The 22,998-nt window shown below is 36.0% G+C and overlaps 1 protein-coding gene across 2 annotated transcripts in view; it reads left to right on the top strand.

Moving 5' to 3' along the window:
• The window catches only part of ttv (exostosin glycosyltransferase 1 ttv), a 415,109-nt gene that overhangs the window by 126,313 nt on the left and 265,798 nt on the right, over nt 1–22,998 (top strand). For both annotated transcript variants that reach the window (XM_073955531.1, XM_073955530.1), the window contains exons 4-5: nt 18,956–19,030; nt 19,589–19,715. In XM_073955531.1, the coding sequence (XP_073811632.1) occupies nt 18,956–19,030; nt 19,589–19,715 (202 nt within the window). The remainder of the gene's footprint in view (nt 1–18,955; nt 19,031–19,588; nt 19,716–22,998) is intronic.

Raw genomic sequence — 22,998 nt, 5'->3', positions numbered from 1 at the left:
CCAACCCAACCTTTCATTTTAGTTGTAATGACGAATATCACAGGTTTGGTTGGGAACCTTCCAAAAGTAGGTGAACAAGCAACGGAGATATCGCAACAGTCAGTAATGCATCCCATTTTTCTATTTTTTTTTTTTTCGTAATCACGCTACTGGTCGCAATTTTGATCGGATCGTCACGAAATTTTGGTGGTTAGTGGGGAGTCCCGAAGGAGAAGAAGACTACTAATATTGGTGATGTCCGGATAATACTCAGGGTAGCTAATGGGGGTCCCAGAGAGGAAGACGCATATTAGGTTTGATGAAGGTCTGACAATGTGCCTTAAAAAATGTTTACCAGTAAAAAGCTTATGCACAGGGGTAGTGGTGTAGGGTATCACGGCCCGTCCCGACTGTAACCTTTGCTCACTTGTTTTAAAGTTGTCGCTTTCATATATATGAACAACATCATATTTTATATTAAATTTTCTCTTTCACTACTTGCCCTTGTTTATTTGCCAACGACACCCGCACAAAATATAAGTATGTATATCAATATCACGAAGTAGTAGCAATCTCCTCTTTCAAATCTAATCACACCAATTTGAATAAATTACCCAAATTCAATGAAAATGAATTGCCTTCAATAACATTATTTACACTTCATTTGTTCGCAGATAGTATTTGAAGGCTATCTGTGAACCACAGTCATTATTTGGAATAATCCAACAATATGCCGCTAACAGAAGTCCTTAGTGCGAGAGTTGTGTGTGTTCCCCCTCTATTTTCAGTTGATTTTCTCCACCATTTTTATCCTCCAACACAGCCAATTTAATTCGCACTTTAAGAAGAAGCAAAGCTGGCGATGGTCAGTCAATGAACCAACAGCAATCTGCAATGGATGCTTACGGTGAAATCGAGTGATTAAAATCAACAGATTTGATTTCTATTGACTGACTGGCACTTGTCTGGTCAGTAGACCAGTCAATATCAAATTTCGTCTATAACCAGACTCAACGCCATGTAAGAATTTGTTTTTGGGTGGTTATGAACAAAATAATTGTTTTAATATCAGTTTTTTGTTAAACGAATTTTTGTAGATGTAAAGTAAGAATAGGGCATGTATAAATGGTTTTGAGAAAATATGAAAATTTAAACAACATTTGGTGAATGTTTAGGTCTTATATAATGTGGTGTGTTTGGATACATACTTACGAGAGCATATGTTCCCACCAAATCCCCGATGGGACATGGGAGACTTCTCTCATACCAATGAGTGCACACCGATTCATATTGACTCAATGGTATGGGACCTACTTTTTATGGCCGAGTCCGAAAGTTGAGAAGTTTTGCATGGCTGAAATACCTAGGAAATGTAAGCCAACATTACGCTGATGGGATTTGCCACCGCCGAAAAATTTAATATTCTGGTCAGGGGTTTGAGTGCAGAACGTCTGAGTGCAAGTTGGACGTGCTAACCACTTCACCAACGTGTGAACGTGTTTGCATAACCCTAGTAAAAGGGATTATAGTTAAGACCCAAAGTATCTTTTGACAAAATCTGTTTCCGCGAGCAGCTGCCACGACAACGGATCAAGTCCAAACATTGCACCTCGTCGACAGAGATGGGCCTTATGGTTGCACTCCTTCGGGTGTTCACAACGTTCAAAATTTTGTCTCTAAGAGGGGGACACGAAAGCTCTGAAGGGAGTGACTGATTTTTTATCAACGTTGCACATTGTAATATTTCTTCCAGAAATATGGGCCACAAAATGTCCCAATATTTTCAGTTTATTCTGGCTCTGGGTCTATGTCCAGTTTTAGAAGTAACCACCTAGAGTAACCACCCATAAAGGTTACTGGAGTTATGTATTGAGTAGATTTGGCAGGGCAGTTAAAAAAGTGCAGTGCCGTGTGCGGGCCTGTGCCGCATGCTGGACAGATGATTTGCACGGTGTCATCGATCCTTGCCCTATAGGAATTTAGATGGCTGCACCATCCCGTGCGTAGTTGAACCAAAACTATTTTGGTTTGCCGTGGCAGCTGGCACTTCTCAGCTGCGATAGATGGAGAATGTTCTCGGAGGACTGTATTCATACTTTAGTTGTGACATCTGCGACTGATTACGTATGGAAGCTAAACCTGCTTGATATGCTTATTGATCTAGGGGTTCTCTCTTGTAACGTTGGACCTCTCCTTCTAGATCATGAAGGTCTCTCCTGACATACCTGGGTTGGTTGATCCTATCAACCATATGGTGATTAGGATGGCTCTCACGATAACAAGCAGCAAGTACTGCATCGAGAGCCTGTCATTGTGTTACTGTATTTCAAGAATTTTTGTCTCATCATGTTGATGTTCCACCGAAGACATGAAGTTGCACCTTGTTGCAGTTCTCAGGGCGGCATTCTGAATATTTTCCGTCACGTTGCACCTATGTATATTCGCGGACCACACTGGCGCCTTACGCATTATATGTGGTCAACAAGTTTTCTTTATCTGCACTCCAAGTGCTCCCCACCAGAGACGTGGCGACCTCGTTCCAACATCTCAGTTTGTCGCAGACAGCTGAAGTAAACGCGGATGTGGTGAACATTTTGTCGAACGTGACCTCTAGAATCTTAGGATATTTAGTGATCGGTGTTCTGCTACCATCGACCATGACATCCAACTCTGTGCTTACCTCCGCAGTCCATGCCTACCTCCGCAGAGTGACCGTGCTTCTAGTGTAGGATATTTGTATATTCCTCGCGTGGAGAAAGGCGGTAAGATCGGTCAAATAGGAGTTCAGCCTTTCACAAATGACATAAGGGAAGGTATCTGACGCCAAGATCGTACAATCGTCCTCATACGTTACGATCTCCATACCGTCTTGAGTGGTCGCAATACAGGAGAGGTAGAGGTTAAACAGTTCTGTAGATATCACTCCACCTTGGGGAACTCCCTGTTTTACTCTACGGGGCTTGGACTTCTTGGACGTACGACTGCGTTCAGACATATAATTGATTATACAACGTTTCAACCATGGCCTGAGGCTAATCTGTTCAATGTCCTCAAACATCATGGAGTATCAAAGGCTTTTCATAAGTCGAGCGAGAGCAACACTGTCCATTCGCACGGCTTGCCCTGGCTGAGTCCTCGATAAATATGTGTGGAGATTGTGGTCTGTACTATTCCCCTGTGCTGACTTCCTTGCCTGCCTTCAATAGCGGGGCAAGGAAGTCAGCATAAGTCAGGACGTCGGGCATAATGAGGGTGGCTAGCGACAGGTTGACAACTTTGGTGAAATACTTAGCTGCCGGCCCATTCAGCTATTTCAGCGTTACCATGGAGATTCCATCAGGGCCCAACGCTTTGAATGATTCGGAACATCATCCATTGGAAATTGAAGTGGTTTCTCATCGGCAGAAAAGATCTAAGGTGACGTAGTACTCTTCTCATCGCCCTGTCACTCCTGGGGTGTTCAACAAACTGTCGACTAAAAGTATTTACGCAGCTCTTCGGATCAGTCAGCGTAACGTCGCTAAACATTACTGAAACCCTATATTCCCAGGGTTCGAGAGTTACTGAACCGTTGCCCACAATTCATTTAGTCCGCCTCCGATGTTACAACTCATAGAAGATTTTGCCAATAGTTCTGGTTATGCTCGCCGACAAACGAGTTTACTTCCAGGTATGTGGCGATAGGCTGCTGCAGTGACATTGCGTCGGAACATGCTCTCTGCTACCCGAACATCAGAAGAGTCGGGTAGATATCGTTAACAGCGATTAGTGATTTCTCTGTAACTAGGCCAATAGCTTTTCTATGATTGAAGATTGTGCGGCGTCAAGAGGTGATGAAATCGAACGGTCAGCTAATGGTGACAACTATGGGGAGATGTTCTGACCCAAGAGTAGCGACGGGTTGCCAGGTGGCGTCATTGGTAAGACCAGTAGCACGATAGTTATATCTGGCGAACTGTGACACTCTCAGCTAATTGTGGTGGGGATGTGCTCAACGTAGAGCTATCAATTTGCTCAACCAGCACTATACTCCTCTGATCATTGCCGAGTACCAAATGCGTATGTCCTAGAGTACAACTATTTATCGGCGGGATGTATACGTTCAGTAGCTCAACGTATCTATGTATTTTCAGGGATTGGAACAACAACGGCTGGTGCTATGTGCTGCGTGTGCGGCTGCTTTTGTGAGGGAGTTTCGTATTCTGATAACGACGACTGACTGGGGGCTGACTTCACGCATCATGCAGCAACATAGTCCCTGTCGTAGTCCGTTAAATGCACGAGTCCAGAGAAACCTCTGAGATGCATCCTTTACATCTCACCGCAGTTTGAGTGTGGTGGATGCGGATGCAACATATTGATCCTGGAGTTCCCTCCGTCCCGGCATGGACCAACAGAATCCGGGGCAGTCATTTTGGGATATGCTGCTCCCAACACAGAAAAACAATACGAATACACACAAATGTACACTGAGGTGGCAGCCTCTGGCCGGATCACGGGTGTTGTGTGGTTCCTGGTCAACCTGGGCCATATTTTACGAAACAACTTATCGCTTTTCACTTTGCACTTATCAAAAGTAGCTATTTTGAAAAGTGATAAGTTTTTTTGTTCCACAAAATTACTTTTCAGTGTCTCTCTGTACTTAGCAAATTTGACTATCACTGTCTCTTTCGCAAAGTGGTTGTGCTCTCTTGCTTAATTTTTCCGCCATCTTGCTAAGTCTCTCCGTTCTCTTGCAAAGTGTGGATGCTATTTGTTCCACATAACATTTTAACATCTTTGCATTATTTTTTACTTGGCAATGATAAATAAGACATGTGAAAATGGGACGCGAGAACAAAAATGAAAAGAAACTGGTGTTACTAAAAGTGAGTAATGAAAAAAAATCAAATAAAATAAAAAATAAATAAAATGAAAATAAAAAATAAAATTAAAGTCAAAATAAAATAAAACAAAAATAAATAAAAATTGAAATAAAAAAATAAAAAAATAAAAAAATAAAAAAAATAAAATAAAAATACAATAAAAATAAAACAATTAAAAAATAAATAAAATAAAAATAAAATGAAAATAAACATAAAATAAAAATAAAATATTAAAATAAAATAAAATGAAAATAAAAAAATGAAAATAAAATAAAAATAAAATAAAAATAAAATGAAAATAAAATAAAAAAGTGAGGGTGGATCCTTATAATTTCTTGTCATTACCGTGTTTTCATTATTTCCGAACAAAATCTCCCTTCGTAACGTTTTAAAAACTTTACTTATTTTAACAATGTACATTGGCAAAGATAACGTTTATCCCGCAAATTTTAGGGAAACTTATCAAAATTTGGTCTGCAAAAATGCTAAGTTTTCTTTGGAACGAAAGAGCACAATATTTTGCAAAATCTTAGCAGTTACAACTTTTCACTTAGCAGAAGAGGATGTTTGTGGAACAGAAATAAAAAGGAAAGCAAACATTTTTTGAAAACTTAGCAAACTCAACTTATCAGTTATCAAAAATAAGGGTTCTGTGGAACGAAAAAATTTGCGAATTGTCAAAAATATTGCTAAATGCGAAATGAAAAGTTGATAAGTTGTTTCGTGAAGAGGGCCCAGGTATCGAAAACTTGCCGTCGTGGGTTAAAATTTGTAGTAGTACTTGTTACCAGGGACGTACGCAGGATTTCATTTCGGGGGGGGCCCACCTTGACCAAAAATTATGAAATTAAAAAATGTTGTGTAGCGTTGCATGACCCTATTTCAAAGGGTTTTTAGTTGATTTTATAAGAAATATTGACACAAAGTATATAATTTCAATAGAGAGAGAGTTTACAATATTTTAGATATAACTTTGAAATTTGGAACAGAGTATACTAAATTACTCTTTGGGTGTTTTGAATTGAAATGAACCATATCAGAACACGTTCAGTATAGTCCACTTACAAAAATTCCGAGTGGTATTTTTATGTTTTTAACCAAATTCTCCTCCCTATTACCCATGTTGGTTTACGTTTTAATGTATCCCAGAATTTTTAACCACAGTAGCTCATATTTGGCATTATCGATTCTATTTCAAAGATTTGCAGTATATCTTCTTCTTTAAAGTACATATCCATATATAACACATTATCTTCAGTCCCATTAAAAAAGTTTTGTCTTATTTTTGCCTTATTAAGTTATCAATTGAACACATTTTTACCGCGAGGACTGACTCTGATAAGAAGATCTATCTAAAAACCTATTAATGTTATTTGTATACCAAAAAAAGAGTAACTCGAATCCGCGAGTGCAGATTGGACTTGTACCGAACTATTGTAAGAAAATAATATTATTTTTTTTGCCATAAAAACACCAAAACTTTACTATTTTACCAGAAGTGATAGAGTCCATGCAAGACGACTAAAAAATTCAGAAAATTACATTTATGGTCTGTTCCAGTACTGCAAGAATCTACACATTTTTAATAGTAACAAGTAAAAAAGCGTTTAGTTCGGCCGGGCCGAACTTTTCATACCCTCCACCATAAAATATTCTGAACTAAAATGGAATAATTAGTTTTCATTCTTTAAGTGGGTACGTTAAAATGACAGATAATGTACATAAAATACTTCATTCGGGAGGCCCTTTTTTATGGTGCCTTTATCTAACTATGTACATATGTTGACAATTTTTGGTGAGCTAGAAATTAGGAGGTACCGTTATATAGGGGTTATAATAAAACATGGGCCTATTTTGACAGTTTTTGATGGGAGCCTTTAATGTCAAATAACTCCTAATTTGGTTAAAAATTGTAGCTAGAATCCTCAAAATACCGAAAATAGGTAAATAACGTGGGAACTTCAAATGTCATTAACAGATAGTTCGGAGGTATGTGGTCTATACGAAAATATGAACTTAAATGAACAATTTTTGTTGGCTTTTAAATTTCAAATTACGGAAAGTTCGTCCAAAAATAAAGCTTAGGTAAGGAAAATCTGTTTGTTTGTTTTGGGGCTATACCAAAACATGGGCCTACGTTCGGTTAAACATTTTAAGTAAAATCGTCAAAGTACCGAAAATCGGGAATTATCGTTATATTGGGGTTGTTAGTGCAGATGTGTGGTGACCACTACAACCATCAAATGTAAAATTACAGTTAGTTCGGTTACAAATTGTAGCTAAAATTGCCAAATTACTGAAAATTGGGAGGTACCGTTATATGGGAGCTATATCCGAACATGGACCTATGTTGACAATTTTTGATGGAGAGGTGTTGTGACCACTAAGAACTTCAAATGTCAAATTACTGCTAGTTCGGTTTAATATTGTAGCTAAAATTATCAAATTACTAAAAATCGGGAGGTACTTTTATATGGGGGCTTTATCAATACATCGACCTTTCTTGACAATTTTTGGTGCAGAGGTGTGGTGACCAAGAATTTTTCTAAGAATTTCAAATGTCAAATGTTCAAATTACAGATAATACGGTTAAAACTTGTAGGTAAAATTCTCAAAACACCGAAAATCGGGAGGTAACGTTATATGGGGCTATACCAAAACATGGACCAATGTTCATAATTTTTTCGAATATAAGTTTTTGGTCACTAAGAACCCTAAATATCAACTTATATCTAATTCGGTCTAGAAATGTGATTTCATTGGGATGTGGGCTATTCCAAAACATGTTCCTATGTCCACTAGTTATATAAGTTTATTGACATTTAAGAACCCTAAATGTCAAATTATAGCTAAATCGGTCTGAAAATTTTGCTAAAAACGTCAAAATGCCATTAATCGGGGGTTCCGTTATATGGGGGCTATACCAAAACGTGGACCTATGTCCACAACTTTTGTTATATAAGTTTATTGAGATTTAAGACCCTAAATGTCAAATTATAGCTAAATCGGTCTGAAAATGTAGCTTAAAACGTTAAAATACCGTAAATCGGGGTCACCGTTATATGGGGGCTATACCAAAACGTGGACCTATGTCCACAAGTTTTGTTATATAAGTTTATTGACATTTAAGAACACTAAATGTCAAGTTATAGCTACATCAGTCTGAAAATGTAGCTAAAAACGTTAAAATACCGTAAATCGGGGGGTACCGATATATGGGGGCTATACCAAAACGTGGACCGATATAGCCCATCATCGAACTTGACCTGCCTGCAAACAAAAGACGCATTTTCCCAAAATTTTTGTGGATGCTAGAGTGATTACCACAGACGGACGGGCGGACGGACATGCACAGATCGACTCAGAATTATACCCTGATTGCCCGGGCACGGGCAATTGAAATAGAATTATTTTCATGTTTATGTTAGTGTTCAATTGTCATTATGCGCACAAACACACGCTAATTCAAGTGATGCCACTTGCCCACGGAAAAGGAACGAAAACAAAAGTTAAAATTGGGTAAACGCTTTCACTGCTACGAGTATTGACTGGATTGTGTTCATTTTCCTTTGCTAGTTTAGTTCGTTTCTTTTCCTTTCATTTAATTTTTTCGTCTCTTTATAATCCTTGAAGATTCAATTTTCATGAGATATTAAAAGCTACTTCCTAGCAATGAAAAACACACACACACATACACCCACACATATGAACATATCATCTATATATAGATGTCATTATGTTGTGGTTGTTGTTGTTTTCCTGAATGCTTACCCATATTCGTTCCTAGAAATTGTCAACCATCCACATCAACATCCGGCCATTTCCTTTTCGTTTCCTTGAGTGCCACTAAATACAACGCAAAGCGAAACTATTCCGCGTTCCGCTTTTTTTGCGTGGCTGTGTTTGATATGTTTGCGTGGCTGTGTTTTCTTTTCTTTTGTCAGTTTAATGTTGTCCAACCAACTCTCTTCCCTTCTTTCATTGTATTTCACTCGCTGTCACATTCTCATTTACGTTTCGCTTTCATTTGCTAACGATAAAACTAATTCCATTTAAGTACAAGAGCTTGTAATGCTAGTTTCTTTCTTTCATTCATTCGTTTACATTCTTCTTCTTCTTCTTGTGTTTTTCTAGTAACAAACAAAAGTACCTCCGTCAATGCGACCGACAACAATGCGAATGACAACGCCAACGACCATTGAGTATCATCATTGAATGCCTGCATTATTTTTGTACTTTGTCTTTGTTGTTGATTTGATGCGATAAAAACAAAGATTTTTATTTTCCAGTGCCGGGCTGGCTGGGGGTTTGTCAGTCCTTTACAATTATATCTGTCGGGTTTTTTTGGTTCTATGAAAACTGAAACTGAGAATTTAAGTAAACTTTTATTTTATTTGGCGGAACGTTGATTTCTTCGTGACATTAGATACTGAAGTTATGGGTTGAGAATTAGGATGCTTTAGATATCCTCTAGAAGCGTAGTTGGAACCAGTGTTGAAGTTGACAACAATTGTAAAGGAATGGACTACTAAAAATCAAAGGAAATGCTGGAACGAAGGACGAATATAAGAACCACTGTTTTCCCTGTATTTAAGCCTTCTTCCGAATTCGAACGTTTTCACCTACCTTTATGACTGCGAGGGTTGCTCGATAACTTTCTGGCCTAACAATGTTTACGAGGGCTGCACGAAAACCGCTTGTTGCCAGACGCTATTTGAATTTTTTTGGAAAGTTTGATAGTTCTTTGCCTAAACGTACTCAGGATAGTTTGTAATACGACCATATCTTCTGTTGTTCACAGTGAATTGAAAAAAGCACTTTGCAAAAAAAAAAGGTATTTACTTGTGAACATTTTCTTCCGATAATTGTTCACAACTTTCGACGTGGATAATCACGGCAACAGTGAATCGATCAAATCAAATCTTTGTGTGTCGATAGAGAGCCAACTTATAGCACTATGAAAAACTATTTAAATGAATTCAATCGTGGCTGACACTCGCCAAAAAACGAAGGTCGTGAGCGTCGTCCAAAAACGGCCGTTGTACCAGAAAAAAATTAATGCAAGATCGCCATGTTACATACCGTGAGATAGAGGCATCCTTGGGCATTTCTTGCAACAACAAACATTCAATATTGCATGAACACATGGCGGCAAAATCGATTTTTCTCGTTAGATCCTGCAAAATTGGACAATCGTACTAAAAAGGCGCTTATGGATTGGTGCAAAGAAATTGTGAATAAAAACGATCGCGGTGCTTCAAACGATGTTTATAAGATATTCACAGACGACAAATCATGGATCTATGCTTAGTAGCCCGAAACAAAACACGATTCTACCCTTTAGGTCTTCGAAAGCGAGCCAAATCCAACGAAAATAGTTCATGTAAGAAGCACTTCGAAGAAAATGGTCGCCTGTTTCTTCGGCAAAACTGACGTGTGGCGACTATACAGCTTGAGAAACGTAGGACGGTTAATTCTGAGTACTACACTACAATTTGTTTGCCTGAAGTCTCCTGAGAAATTCGAAAACCGAACAGGAGAACACGAATCATTCTGCATCATGACAATGCGAATTTTCACACATCTATTCAAACCAGCGCCTGTTTGACTTGACAAAACGTGGAATTGATGGGTCATCCGCCGTACTGCCCAAACTGAGGATCCAATGACTTAATTTGATTCCAGCATATCAAGAAAAGAAGGCGTAGTCAACGATTTTCGTCGCCAGAATATGCTGTTGATGCGTTCAAACAACATGTTTTGGAGGTGTCTCAATCGGAGTGGAAAAAGTACTTGAACAAATGGTTTGAGCGCATGACGAAGTGTATAAATCATGCTGGAGTCTACTTATGAAAACAATAAAACTATTTTTGATGGTAAATATTCACGTTTTCATTGTTAGGCCAGATTGTTATCGTGCCGCCCTCGTATTATCAAAAACGGGTTTATTGTTTTTTAAAGTAGTCTTCAGTATGATTTATACACTATTGTATGCGCCCCAACCACTTGTTGAAACACTTTTGCTACTCCCATTGAGACACCTCCAAAACATGGTTTTTGAACGCTTTTACAGCATCTTCTGGCGATTGCTGTTTTGTGTTTCCATGATTCGTTAACTGGCACCATCTTATAAATATCTTTTGAAGCAGCGCGATCGTGTTTTTTTAATTTTTTTGCACCGATCGACTCAGGATCCAACGAGAAAACCCCATTTTTATGTGCAGATATTTATTCAATATCAAACGTTAGTTGTCAGAAGAAATGCCCGACGATGCATCTTGCACCCAGCAGAAAAAAAACCTTACTAAATTTTCTGAAACTACAATGTTCATAGATGAGAAAAATCAAAAAACAAAAAATCGCCGTAGCGCTTTTTAAATAAATGGCGATTCAAGTCGCCATTTTTGGGGTTTTTGGGTTTTCACGATTTTGTTTGGATACCGCAAGTCGTATCGAAATGGAGCGAAAGAAAATGTTGTGGCTATGAAAATTCTCTACAAGATTGACCTTTATGGCATTTTCGTAGGTTAAACCGTTTTTGAGATATAGAAGATAAAATTGGGACAATTCACTGATTGTATCGTCTGCTTATAAAACAGTGTCATGACTGCAATTTCCCCACTTAAACGTATATATCTCAAAAATGGTGAAACCTAGGGAAATGATACGAAGGCCCCTCTTGTAGAGAATTTTCACAGCTACAACATTTTCTTTAATCCCAATCCGATAAGACTTGCGGGTTTCAAGCAAAATCCTGAAGACCTGAGAAAAAATCTGAATGATTGATCTGTACTTCTATATCTCAAAAACGGTAAAACCTAGGAAAATATTATGCAGGTCAATCTTGTACAGAATTTTCACTGCTAAAACATTTTCTTTAGTCCCATTTCGATAGGACTTGCGGTTTCCAATCAAAATCACGAAAACCTAAAAATGTGAACTATGATCGCGATTTATTTAAAAATCCCTCCAGCGATTTTTTCTTTATTTTTAAATTTTCCTTACATATGAACATTGCTGTCTCACAATCCGCAAAAACTTCCCAGGTGTAAGCGGTTTTCACTTAAAGTTAGTTAAGGCGCACCATGTATAACATTGTTTTATAAGATAGCGATACAGTCAATAATTGTAAAACCTATGAAATTATCATAAACGTCAACCTTGTAGAGAATTTTCATAGCAACAACATTTTCTTTAGTCCCATTTCGATAGGACTTGTGGTTTCCAAGCAAAATCGTGAAAACTTAAAGAACTCCTAAAAATGTGAACATGAATCGCGATTTATTTAAAATGCGCTCCGGAGATATTTTTTTGTTTTTTAATTTTTCTCATTTTCAGAATCCCAGGTGTAAGCACCTTCCATTTAAAGTTTCTTCAAGAGCACCGTGAATGAATTTTTATAATACTTTTTGGCAGTCGTTAGAACTTACAAAACCCCCTACTAACCCATTATTTTAACAAGGGCATGTCGCACTGAATTTTTTTGTTATTCTATGACACTGAAAAATAAGCTAAAATATGTCTATTCTTAGAAAAGTTGAGGTGGAATTTATTTATTTTAAATTTCAACATACTTTATATTTTATTTTATTTTATTTTATTTTATTTTATTTTATTTTATTTCGCTCTCTGCTGGGTTTGATCATGCGAACTTCTGATTTGTAGCCGAATACACTACACACTATGCCTTATCCCACGGCAGTGCGTTCTTTCGTACCGGATTGCCCCGAAACCATTGTGTTCCGGCCAGCGTCTGCCAACCCAGCATCAAAACTATGCTTCTACGTAGGTTTTCTGCTGGTAGTACAACACACTATGCCACGCGTACGAACATTAATTGTTTTTAAACCTTACATGTACACCTTCATCTGTTTTTTATTTTGTCAACAAAAAACTAGCATGTCGATGGTGAGCGTTGAACACACAACCCTATGATTTATAGTCGGACATACATGCTCTGTGCCACCATACTCATAACTTAGTAAGGAGTAATATAAGTAGTTATTTTTGTTTACATTACTTTGTTAAGACAATATTGATGTCGATCTAGTCATGTCCGTCACTCCGACAGGCTGGTTAGCAAGGTAACTTTCGAAGCGGCAATCGATTTGGTCCAAACTTTGTATATGGTAATATTTCTTCGAAACTAATATAATTATTCAGGTGGCAGCGTATAGACGTCGACTAGCCGACTGATTTTTTTATTTTCTTTTAGAAAAATGTGGTTGGACATAGGACGTTGTTTCGCATTGGATATAGTATTGTCATGACTGACTGCTTCTACCAGAACACTCACCTATGGTGCGTTTCTCTAACTCATTTTTTGAGTTACCGAGAAAAATCGGTAAAATTAAAACTAAAAATTATAAATGAAAAGTTCAAATAAAAGCTGACGGCATTCTTGCTATATTTGGATCTTTATAACTATTTTTTGGTTACTAACTTGCTGAAAAATATCGTGTAGACCAGTAAAGTCATGTTCCACTCCTTCTCAGGTTTTGGTATTCACAGAAAACTCAAATCATGTTTTGACTATGGTTATTGTCCTTTTTCTATGAATTGTACTTAGTTTCATTATTTTTTCTTGTCATTCTTCCTGAAATAAAATCCCGGTGCTGATGGTCCTTATATAAAAGTATACATATTTACATTACATGTTTGTATGTACACCAATGACCACATAAGGATGTAAGCTTATGTATGTATTAATGGATGTGAACAACATCAGCATCTGTGGAATATTTATGTAATGCTTATTTATTCTGTAATATGATTTTAATGGAGGCTATTTGCAATTGTTGTCATACTTGATGTTGTCAATTATATAGTGTACATAATTGGGTACATTTTGTGTTGATATTGTTGTATTTTTTCTAAGAAATTAAAAGGGGTCCATTATTTATATTCAAAGATATTTATCATTTATTTATTCCACTTGGGAACATTTCCAAGAAATTTTTATTAGACTCTATTATTTCAAAAAGAGTTTTAATAAATTCCTCTGACTTTTTTAACCTTTATTAAAAAGCGATTCAATAAAAAAGATTCCTCACAAACTGCTTTTAAAGACTTTATTTATCAGAACTTTGGAAAAATTTTTGAAGTCACTGTAAGCAGATATATGTACATATAACTGAAAACAAGACATAACCGAAATAACTAACCGTTTGTTTCTCACTAATTTTATAATCATATCATTACACACATATCATTTTATATAAATTTATTTCATATATTATATCAATTAAAAGTGGTTAGTGCGTGACCTTTTTCAATATTTAAATGGAATAAAAGAAAGAAGAAAATATTTATATTTTTGACAAGATTTATTAGTAATAGTATATAAAATATCTTTGCCAAAAGTTAGAGAAATATCTGTTGGAATAAAATATTTACAGAGAATTTTTTAAAAATAGAATTTTTGTCGAGTTGTTCCATATCTACACTTATGACACAAATGCAAAATATTGTAAAACACATGGAACAAAGAGGCAAATTTTCCCATCATTGCCGCAAACCTTCAAAATCGTAAGTTATTAAAATATAAATTTCATGCCTGAAATGAACTTAAGCTTTCTAGTGCACATAGGAAAAAGTCAACCAAAAATTCAGAAAAAGCGAATCCCCTGGTATGGAACCTTAAGCATGACACCGACGATATTTTGACTTTCGTAAAATCGCATCGATTTCGTAGATCTTGTTGAACGTCGTTGATTCGACGAATAGTGGAATGTGTCTATCTTTACTTTCTAGGTAGCGGAGTGAAGATCTCGTCTATAGCGCACAGTGGTTAAGAATCGTTTTTTGCTAGTCAAAATACTGCAACTTTTGAACGTATAAAGATATTCTCATAGTTAGATAGATCTTTACTAGACATCGGATTTTTGCATATTTTTATTTCTTATCCGATTGGACTCAAATTTTGGATCTAGGAGTTTTTTCGATATTTGGGGGCATATCAAAAACATGCAAAAAATATGCAAAATATATGCAAAAAATATGACAAAAAATAAGCAAAATACGCAAAAAATATGAAAATATACAGATTTCGGCCCCAACGTTGCTTATAAGCAACTTCGATTTTGACGTCGTTTTATTTAAAACTAACGGAATTTTTTCCTCAAAGAACACATTGCTTTGGCTAATTGTAGTCCTAAGAATGCAAAAATTATAAAAAAAGTGCCAGTTGTATCCCGATCAACAGAACTACGATGCATTATTCAATGTGAAGTCTGGAAAATCACGGCATGTCAAAAATCGATGTGTACAGTCCAAATTATTTAAATCGTTTCTAAATCAAAATGTATGAGCTTTATGTTAAACTTTAGTTTTGATTCTTTAAAAGTAAGGTCAGAGGTATACTTCTATACGATTATAACATTTATATTTACATAACTGCACAAAATAATGAGCAAATAAATTTTAGATGAAATGTACTGTATCTTCCGAAATAGGTGGGGTAACGCCCACCAATTTATGTTATGTCTTATTTTTGACTTATATTTTAATTCTATGTTTTTAAAATAACTACTAATGCGAGGAAAAAAGTTCGGGGCCGAAAGGGTTAAAATTTTCTCAGGAAAAACATAAATACATTTTGAAAATCCTCTGAAATAGAACAAATTTGAATCAACATGTAAATATAAAGCATCCAGAACTGTAGTAGGTAATTTTTATTACACGTTTAGGATGAAAAGAAGTATTTTATGGTAGCAAATTTCGAAGTTCCAAATTTCATGAGTAGACCCTATTACATTTTGAAAACCAAATTTACAAAAAAAGTAAAAATACAGCTGATTGTCACTTCTACCTTATACCAGACCTTTTTCTAGGAATTTCGACAGTTGCTCTTTTGGAAGTTTGGATCGAATATTTCCGAAGAAATTTCCATCTTTGCTTTGTTAAGATTTTTGTCGTCTTTTGGCTCTTTACGATGTTTTGCACCTTCGGATCAAACAATGCCAGGTCAACAAGTTCAAGACTAAGATACCACAGATTATTAATCATGTTGTTATTTCCTTTTTCTTTATATTTGTGTGTCAATGTTGTAATATTTCAATAGATTTTCTATGAGGCCTAGGTCTTGTTTGATGCTGAACGTATCGTAGAATCTGAAGAACCATCTTCAAGAAAATCGTAACTATGAAATTGTCATTGGTGCTGGACCCCTGTAAGGTGTTCTATAGGAACGTTACTAGTATCATTTTGGTTACAGTAGAAGCTATCGGAGAGGATCCTTATAAGATCTCTTGAAGCTTTATCCGTGAACAGCGAAGAATAAACCACGAAAAAATACACACAACAACTTCAAGGAACGAGGCTATTTGCGTGCACTGGCATGGAAAACTATTACCAGGTACTCTCAAAACAGAGCAGAAAGAACGGATTGCTGTTCTGGTATCACATGGGGGTAAAGAACAACTCTTAGGCGTTCCTGAAACTGACAGTAGCTCAGGGGAGAAGCAAGGCCTAGCAGTGTACAAATGCCTAGAATAATGGCCAATAGAGACAAATGATAAATCATATGTGGTACCTTAGTCATCAACTTGTTGGCCTGGCATTGTTTGATCTTAACAAAACAAAGATAGAAATTTCTCCAGAAATATTCGACGCAAACCTACAAAAAATCAACTGCCGAAATTCCTAGAAAAAGGTCTTCCAGGCATAATTACAAGTGAGACTTAATTGTTGTTCAAGAGATTAAACATTAACTCCGAATTTCTTGAAAAAGATCCTGCAACTTGACCACAGAATATCGGACGGTAAACGACTTGAATCGGTCATTAAGCTCGACTCCATCGAGAAATTAATTAATATTAATATTAAAATAGATCTTCGCCCTAATAGGCAAAATTTTCAAATAAAGTAAAAGGTATTCGTTTTCATTCCCAAAAATTGATAATATAGGAAGAAAAATGTTTATTTTTTACAATAGACTCCATTTTTGCCCTTAGGCCTTTTTCGGGACATTGGCTTTATTATCTCGAATTCTGTAACACTAATGTACTTTGTTGTTCAGCAAAAAATGTTAAGAACATAATGGTCTTTAATTTAATGCATAATACGAGCAAATAGCTTTAACCGTTCCACATATGTATATGGGTCGCCGAAGTCGAAAATAGCAAAAATCGAGATTTTCATAACTTCAAGGCCCCAGTAGCAAGCGTTAACATATTCCGATTGTGCTCAAACTTTGGCAATCTTAAAATCTAACAATGATAAAAGGTTTAGGGTGCTCTTCGTCTAAAAAAATTCGAGATCGATTTGTTCCTTTGAGTTAAAACCAACCTATGCTACAAACTAAGATAAAGAAAATATTGAATTTTACATGAAACGTTTGATATTTTATCAAATTTTATATTTTTGCATAGTTTAATAATAAAAAAATGGTATTACGATACCATATTTTTATACCCTACACTACACTGCCGTAAACGGTCTCAATAACATAATAATATGCTGAAAAAAAATCTACGTTAAACAGTCAACAGTCTTAATTTAGAACACTTTGAAGATTTTTGATGATTTTTGATGGTTTTTCCAACTTTAAATATATTTTGCATATTCTGCATGTTTTTTCATATTTTTTTTTGCATATTTTTCATATTTTGTGCATATAAAAAATATGCAAATATGCAAAAAATACAAAATATGACCCTGTTATTGAATTAATTTTTCTTTGAAACGAATTTTGATCCAATCAGAATGTTCGTATCTTTATCATTAAAAAATATGCAAATATGCAAAATCCGATGTCTAATCATAACGTATTTGGGTAATACGGACGATCAGATAGCATTGTTGTGGTAGGAAGGCGAATACTTTTGTACATTGCGTCGCGTATTAGGTATGGTTGTTATACGCTCGACGTATTTCGGTAGTATTCATAAGAATACGTGTGTTCTTCTTTTGTGGCCAAAAACGCTTTGGATGTACTTCTAAGGATGTCTGTAAGACAAAATTTTAATTTTTAATAGTATAAAAAATTTTTTAATTGTATAGACACCCACAGCAGGCCGTGGCGATTTGAACAACATCACGGGCGTCTGGAGTTTCTGATTCTTGGGATTGTACTGAGCAAAAAAGTCTTCTAGACCATATGTCTAAAGTGAAGATCGAAATTCGTAAAATGTCTGAGCTACAATCGACATTTTTCGAAAAATTTGTCTCAATGCCAAAACTGACTGAAGGAGAGTTCCATACTAGAGAATTCTTAATTATTGTCTTGGCTACAACTTTTGCCTTTGTTTTGGCCGAAAATCCTTAATGGTTTGACTGTTATATGCCAAAATATCCAAAAAAAAACTGGATAAAAAACTTCAAGTCAAAATCCGGGGGCTCGATTTTTACCGTAGACATATGGTCTAGTAGACTTTTTTGAACAATACAATCCCAAAAATCAGAAACTCCAGGAGCCCGTTAACATTTGTTTCCTTCCATACAAATCGCCCCGGCCTAACGCATAATCGTAAATGCCATAAATTGTTTTCTCTATGGCTAAGAATCTACATAGCCCTCCATTATCCCTGTAATATGATACTTTTCGACTAAATTATTGTGTTTTGGGCTTGTCAAACTGTCCGACTGCAATCGATATTTGCAAAAATCAACTGTCGAAACTGCTGATGTGCTCTCCCCGCATTGCTCCAAAAGTTGTCTAAGTAAAAAAATCGATTTTGCAGAATTTTAGTCTATGGAATTTTTACTCCTCAAATTAGAAAGACGATTATACGAAAAACAAAATAACTTCGTTTCCTATGGAGTGCTAAATTTATGTGCAATATAACCCACGGTCTAGAGTCTTAGTGTCTAATAAACTCGAACAATTGGTTTGCTCATTTTTGGCAAACTCCAAGTAAATTAGTTCTAGTTCATTGAAATTTTTCAAAAAGTGATTTTGAGTGAGAACCCTCTTAATGAGCGTTATGTATTTTAAATCAATTCAAAATGATTTTTCTGTCATATTATTAGTGACCGAACATTTGTGTTAATTAATTTACTCTTCGATTAACTAATTCGAATAATTGAATTAAACTGTGATTTGCATGACAAGTTATGGTTCTCTTATATCAATTAATGTGCCATTATTATTTTTTCTTCTTTACTTTCAGATATGACTATGAAACTCTGCTCCTGAATTCAACATTCTGTTTGGTGCCTCGGGGGAGACGTTTGGGTTCATTTAGGTATGTAGTATGCGGCCAATTACAGCCTCCATTTGATTTACATGCGACCTTTCACCATTCATATACATATGTATGTATGTACGTACACATATCAAACGCCAGTCGACTGTGTAGCAAGCCAATAGGTGTGCGTGAGTTTGATGGATGACTTGGCTTTGTCTCACTTGAATTAAACATTGTAAAGGAGAGGCATTTTAAAATCTGCCAATATGTTTGAACTTATCGCACACGGAGGGTCACTGTGGTCATGTATGTTCATAAACTTACACACCCACATACTCGTACATGAAAAAAGACGTATGTATGAAGTTAATATACATATGTACATATGTCCAGAAAAATGCATCGAATGCATTACATCGAGTGTACGTACGCCCATCCTATTGGCATGACAGCACATTAAAAATTCATTGAAATCCAGTCCCCTCTTCCCAATCCATTTGACCTATTAAATCCTGTTCCGTCTTCTTTATGTTGTAAATGCTTTAAATTTATGTTGCTCTTGTTTTCATTGCTCTCTTTTTACACCTGTTTTCTCTTCGATTCTACTTTAATTAGATTTCTCGAAGCCATTCAAGCCGGCTGCATTCCTGTACTGCTGTCCAATGACTGGGTTTTGCCTTTCGAGTCGAAAATTGATTGGAAACAAGCGGCGGTTTGGGCCGACGAAAGACTGTTATTGCAGGTGAGTACGAAAAGAACAAAATGAAAACGCGAAACTGGTTGGCGATGATGGTGGCTTGAAACAAATGTCGGAATTTTCTTTTTTGGTTGACATGCCATGCTATATTGTCATTTTGTCATTCCATCATTCATTCCAGTGCCAACATGATAAACTAATATCCGTCCAGATGTGAAATTTGCAAACTCGATTACAATTTTTGTTATTTTACACTTTGAAAATTTGCGAAAATTTGCATTCACACCATCTGTAAAACAAATTTTGAATATAACAAAAGGAAGAGTCATAAAAGCATTGAAACACAGATAAAATATCTAAAAGTTAATTTTTATAAAATGTGCCCAGCAACTATACACAAATGAATGTACGAAGCTATATTGGTTGAAACATACATATCTATGACATATACATACATATTGCTCATTTACTCAAAGAGTGGCATAACTGAACAAATGCGTTTTCTGAGAGTAGCAATTTCTATTTTTGCTCCGTCTTCTATTTTTTCTTGTGTCAAAATTTCATGTTGGTGTCTTTAAAATTCAACGAGATACAGCTCAATTACAACTGGTTTGGCATGATTCAACAAAAAAGTTTTTTTTTCAGTTTATGGACCACTAAAACACTTCAAAACATGCTTGATCTTACACAGAAATTTAGAATTGTGGATAGCTGTTTGCTAAATATGGTCCATGTAGTTGTTTTATTTTTTGTGTAGTAATCTTTATACCCTACACCACTATGTAGGGAGGGTATTATAAGTTGGTTTTGGCCAAACAGTTTGTAAAGCATCGAAATAATGGTCGTAGACCCATACATATATGTATATGGCTTTGTGAGTCCTTCCGTCCGTTCGTCTGTCCATCTAAACCTTGTAATCACCCTACTGGTCGCAATTTTAATCCGATCGTCACCAAATTTTGGGTGTTGATGTGGGTCCCTTGGATTTTGGTGATGGTCGGATAATATTCAGGGGTCAGGGTCCGCTCATAAAAGGGGTATATCAGAACCAAAACCTGCTTATGAAAGTAGAAAATATCACCTTTGCAACGATGTAACGCAGGTTGTCGTAGGTGGTCAAACAATAATGACGAATATCACAGCTTCGGTTAGGGACCTTCCAAAAGCAAAGTCTGACAATGAAAGCAGAAAATTCCATCTTTACAATGATGCAAAGTAGGTTGGCGTAGGTGGCCAAATAACAGAGATATCGCAATAGTCGGTAATACATCCCATTTGTTAACTTTTTTGTGATCACGATACACGTCGCAATTTTGATTGGATCGTCACGAAATTGGGAGCTAATGGGGATCCCACAGAGGAACAAACCTATTGATTTTGGTAATGGTCGGATATTATTCAGGTGTCGGAATGTCAAAAAAACTTATTTGGAGAAAAGGTCAACGTTTCATTTCAAAGCGAATATCTCTCTTCTGTTTGAGGTATATCGAAAGCAAAACCTGGCAAGGAAAGTAGAAAATATCACCTTTACAACGATGTAAAGTAGGTTGTCGTATCGCAATAGTCGGTAATGCATCCCTTTTTCCACTACAGGTCGGAATTTTGATGGGATCCTCACGAAATTTTGGGGGTTAATGGGGGTCTAACAGACAAAGAAGCCTATTGATGGTTGGCGTACATCCCACTTTTCAATTTCTTTATTTGATTTGTACTGACGATGCACTTGAATGAATTTTGAATTTTACCAGTCAAAGGCTTATGCACAGGGGTAGTGGTGTAGGGTATCACATTGTCGGCCCCGTCCCGACTATAGCCTTGGATCACTTGTTTTAAGTTGGAAAGTCAAATTTCAATCGCCAACTTAAAACAAGTGTTTTGGGAAACTGGGTTTTTGACATGTGCCACTCTTTGAGTAAGTGAGCGATATGTTTCGGGATTCGGTTTTAACTGTCGATTTTCGCTATTATCGATAACTATCCAACCGTCCAACAGCCACAAAATATTTTGTGGTCGCATGATGAATGACAAAAATGAACGGCCGCACTAGCAAGCATTCTATGTTTTGAGCAAAGTTGTCATTCAAAGCTGACAATGTGTACCACGCTTTAAGAAAAATATATTGTGCGAATTTTTTGTTTCTTCTAATTTTATAAATTGGAACATTTTTTTTATACATAACTAATATTATTTCCCACCTTATTTGAAACAAAGCACGATGGGGCCAATGACAGGTTTTCGAGGCAACAAATCACTCGGGCAAGCTAGACCTTCCAAATTTTGTACAGATGTTTATAATGGGCTTAGAAACTAATATGCCAAATTTGGTTCATATCGGTTCATATATACATATAGCTCCCGTATATATGTTCGTCCGATTTCAAGCAATTGATGGACCAAACACGCAAATTCTGCCCAATTTTTATGCGATTTGGGAAATACCACGGAATTAGGACTACAAATAAGTTTGCCAAGTTATATTGAAATCGGTTCAGATTTTGATATTGCTCCCATATATATTTTCGCCCGATTTTAGGTATTTGGTCACCAATCCCGCTATGTATGTCCAATCTTGATGAAATTTGAAATGTGTGACGGATTTTGGTCTAGAAACATTTTTGGTAAATCATATTGAAATCGGTTCAGAATTGGATGTAGCTCCCATATATATGTTCGCCCGTTTTCATGCAAATGTTTGACCAAGCATGCAAATTCCATCAAATTACAATAAAATTTGGAAAATGTTACGGAATTCGGACTACAAATAAGTTTTTCAAGTTATATTGTAATCGGCTCAGATATAGAAATAGCTCCCCTATATACATATGTTCAAATTTCATGGTTTTGTCTGTGGTTTGTTATAAGTTAATAAAACAAGTTTCCAAATTTAGTAAAAATCGGCTAAAATTCCGCCACAAAAGCCAAAGTTTGTCTGCGATATCTTGGAAATTACATATTATTATATACATCTATTAAATTTTTCCGAAATCCAATTGATAACATTAATGGGTTTCCGATTATTCTCCAACCAAAACATAAAAATGTATATATTTTTAAATATTACGACATCTGAAATCAGATTTTTATGAAAAGGCGCAGCTAGGCGCAGCTAATTTTTTCACAAAATTATAGTACACATTAATACCTTTCACCACATATATATAATATCCTAGATCTGCCTAGATCTCAAAAGTTATACTCTAGAGAACACATGGATAACAAAGCAAAATACTCCAAAAAATACATAACATCTTAACTCAAAAATACATTTACCACACATAACATTTTTATTATTTGTTAACACTATCTTATTTTACATACCAATTGAAGA

Source organism: Musca autumnalis, unplaced genomic scaffold (assembly GCF_047663935.1).
Source record: "Musca autumnalis isolate F117 unplaced genomic scaffold, ASM4766393v1 scaffold_5, whole genome shotgun sequence".
Classification (NCBI taxonomy): domain Eukaryota; kingdom Metazoa; phylum Arthropoda; class Insecta; order Diptera; family Muscidae; genus Musca; species Musca autumnalis.
Note: the sequence above shows the minus strand (reverse complement) of the source record. Positions and strands in the feature narration are given on the sequence as shown.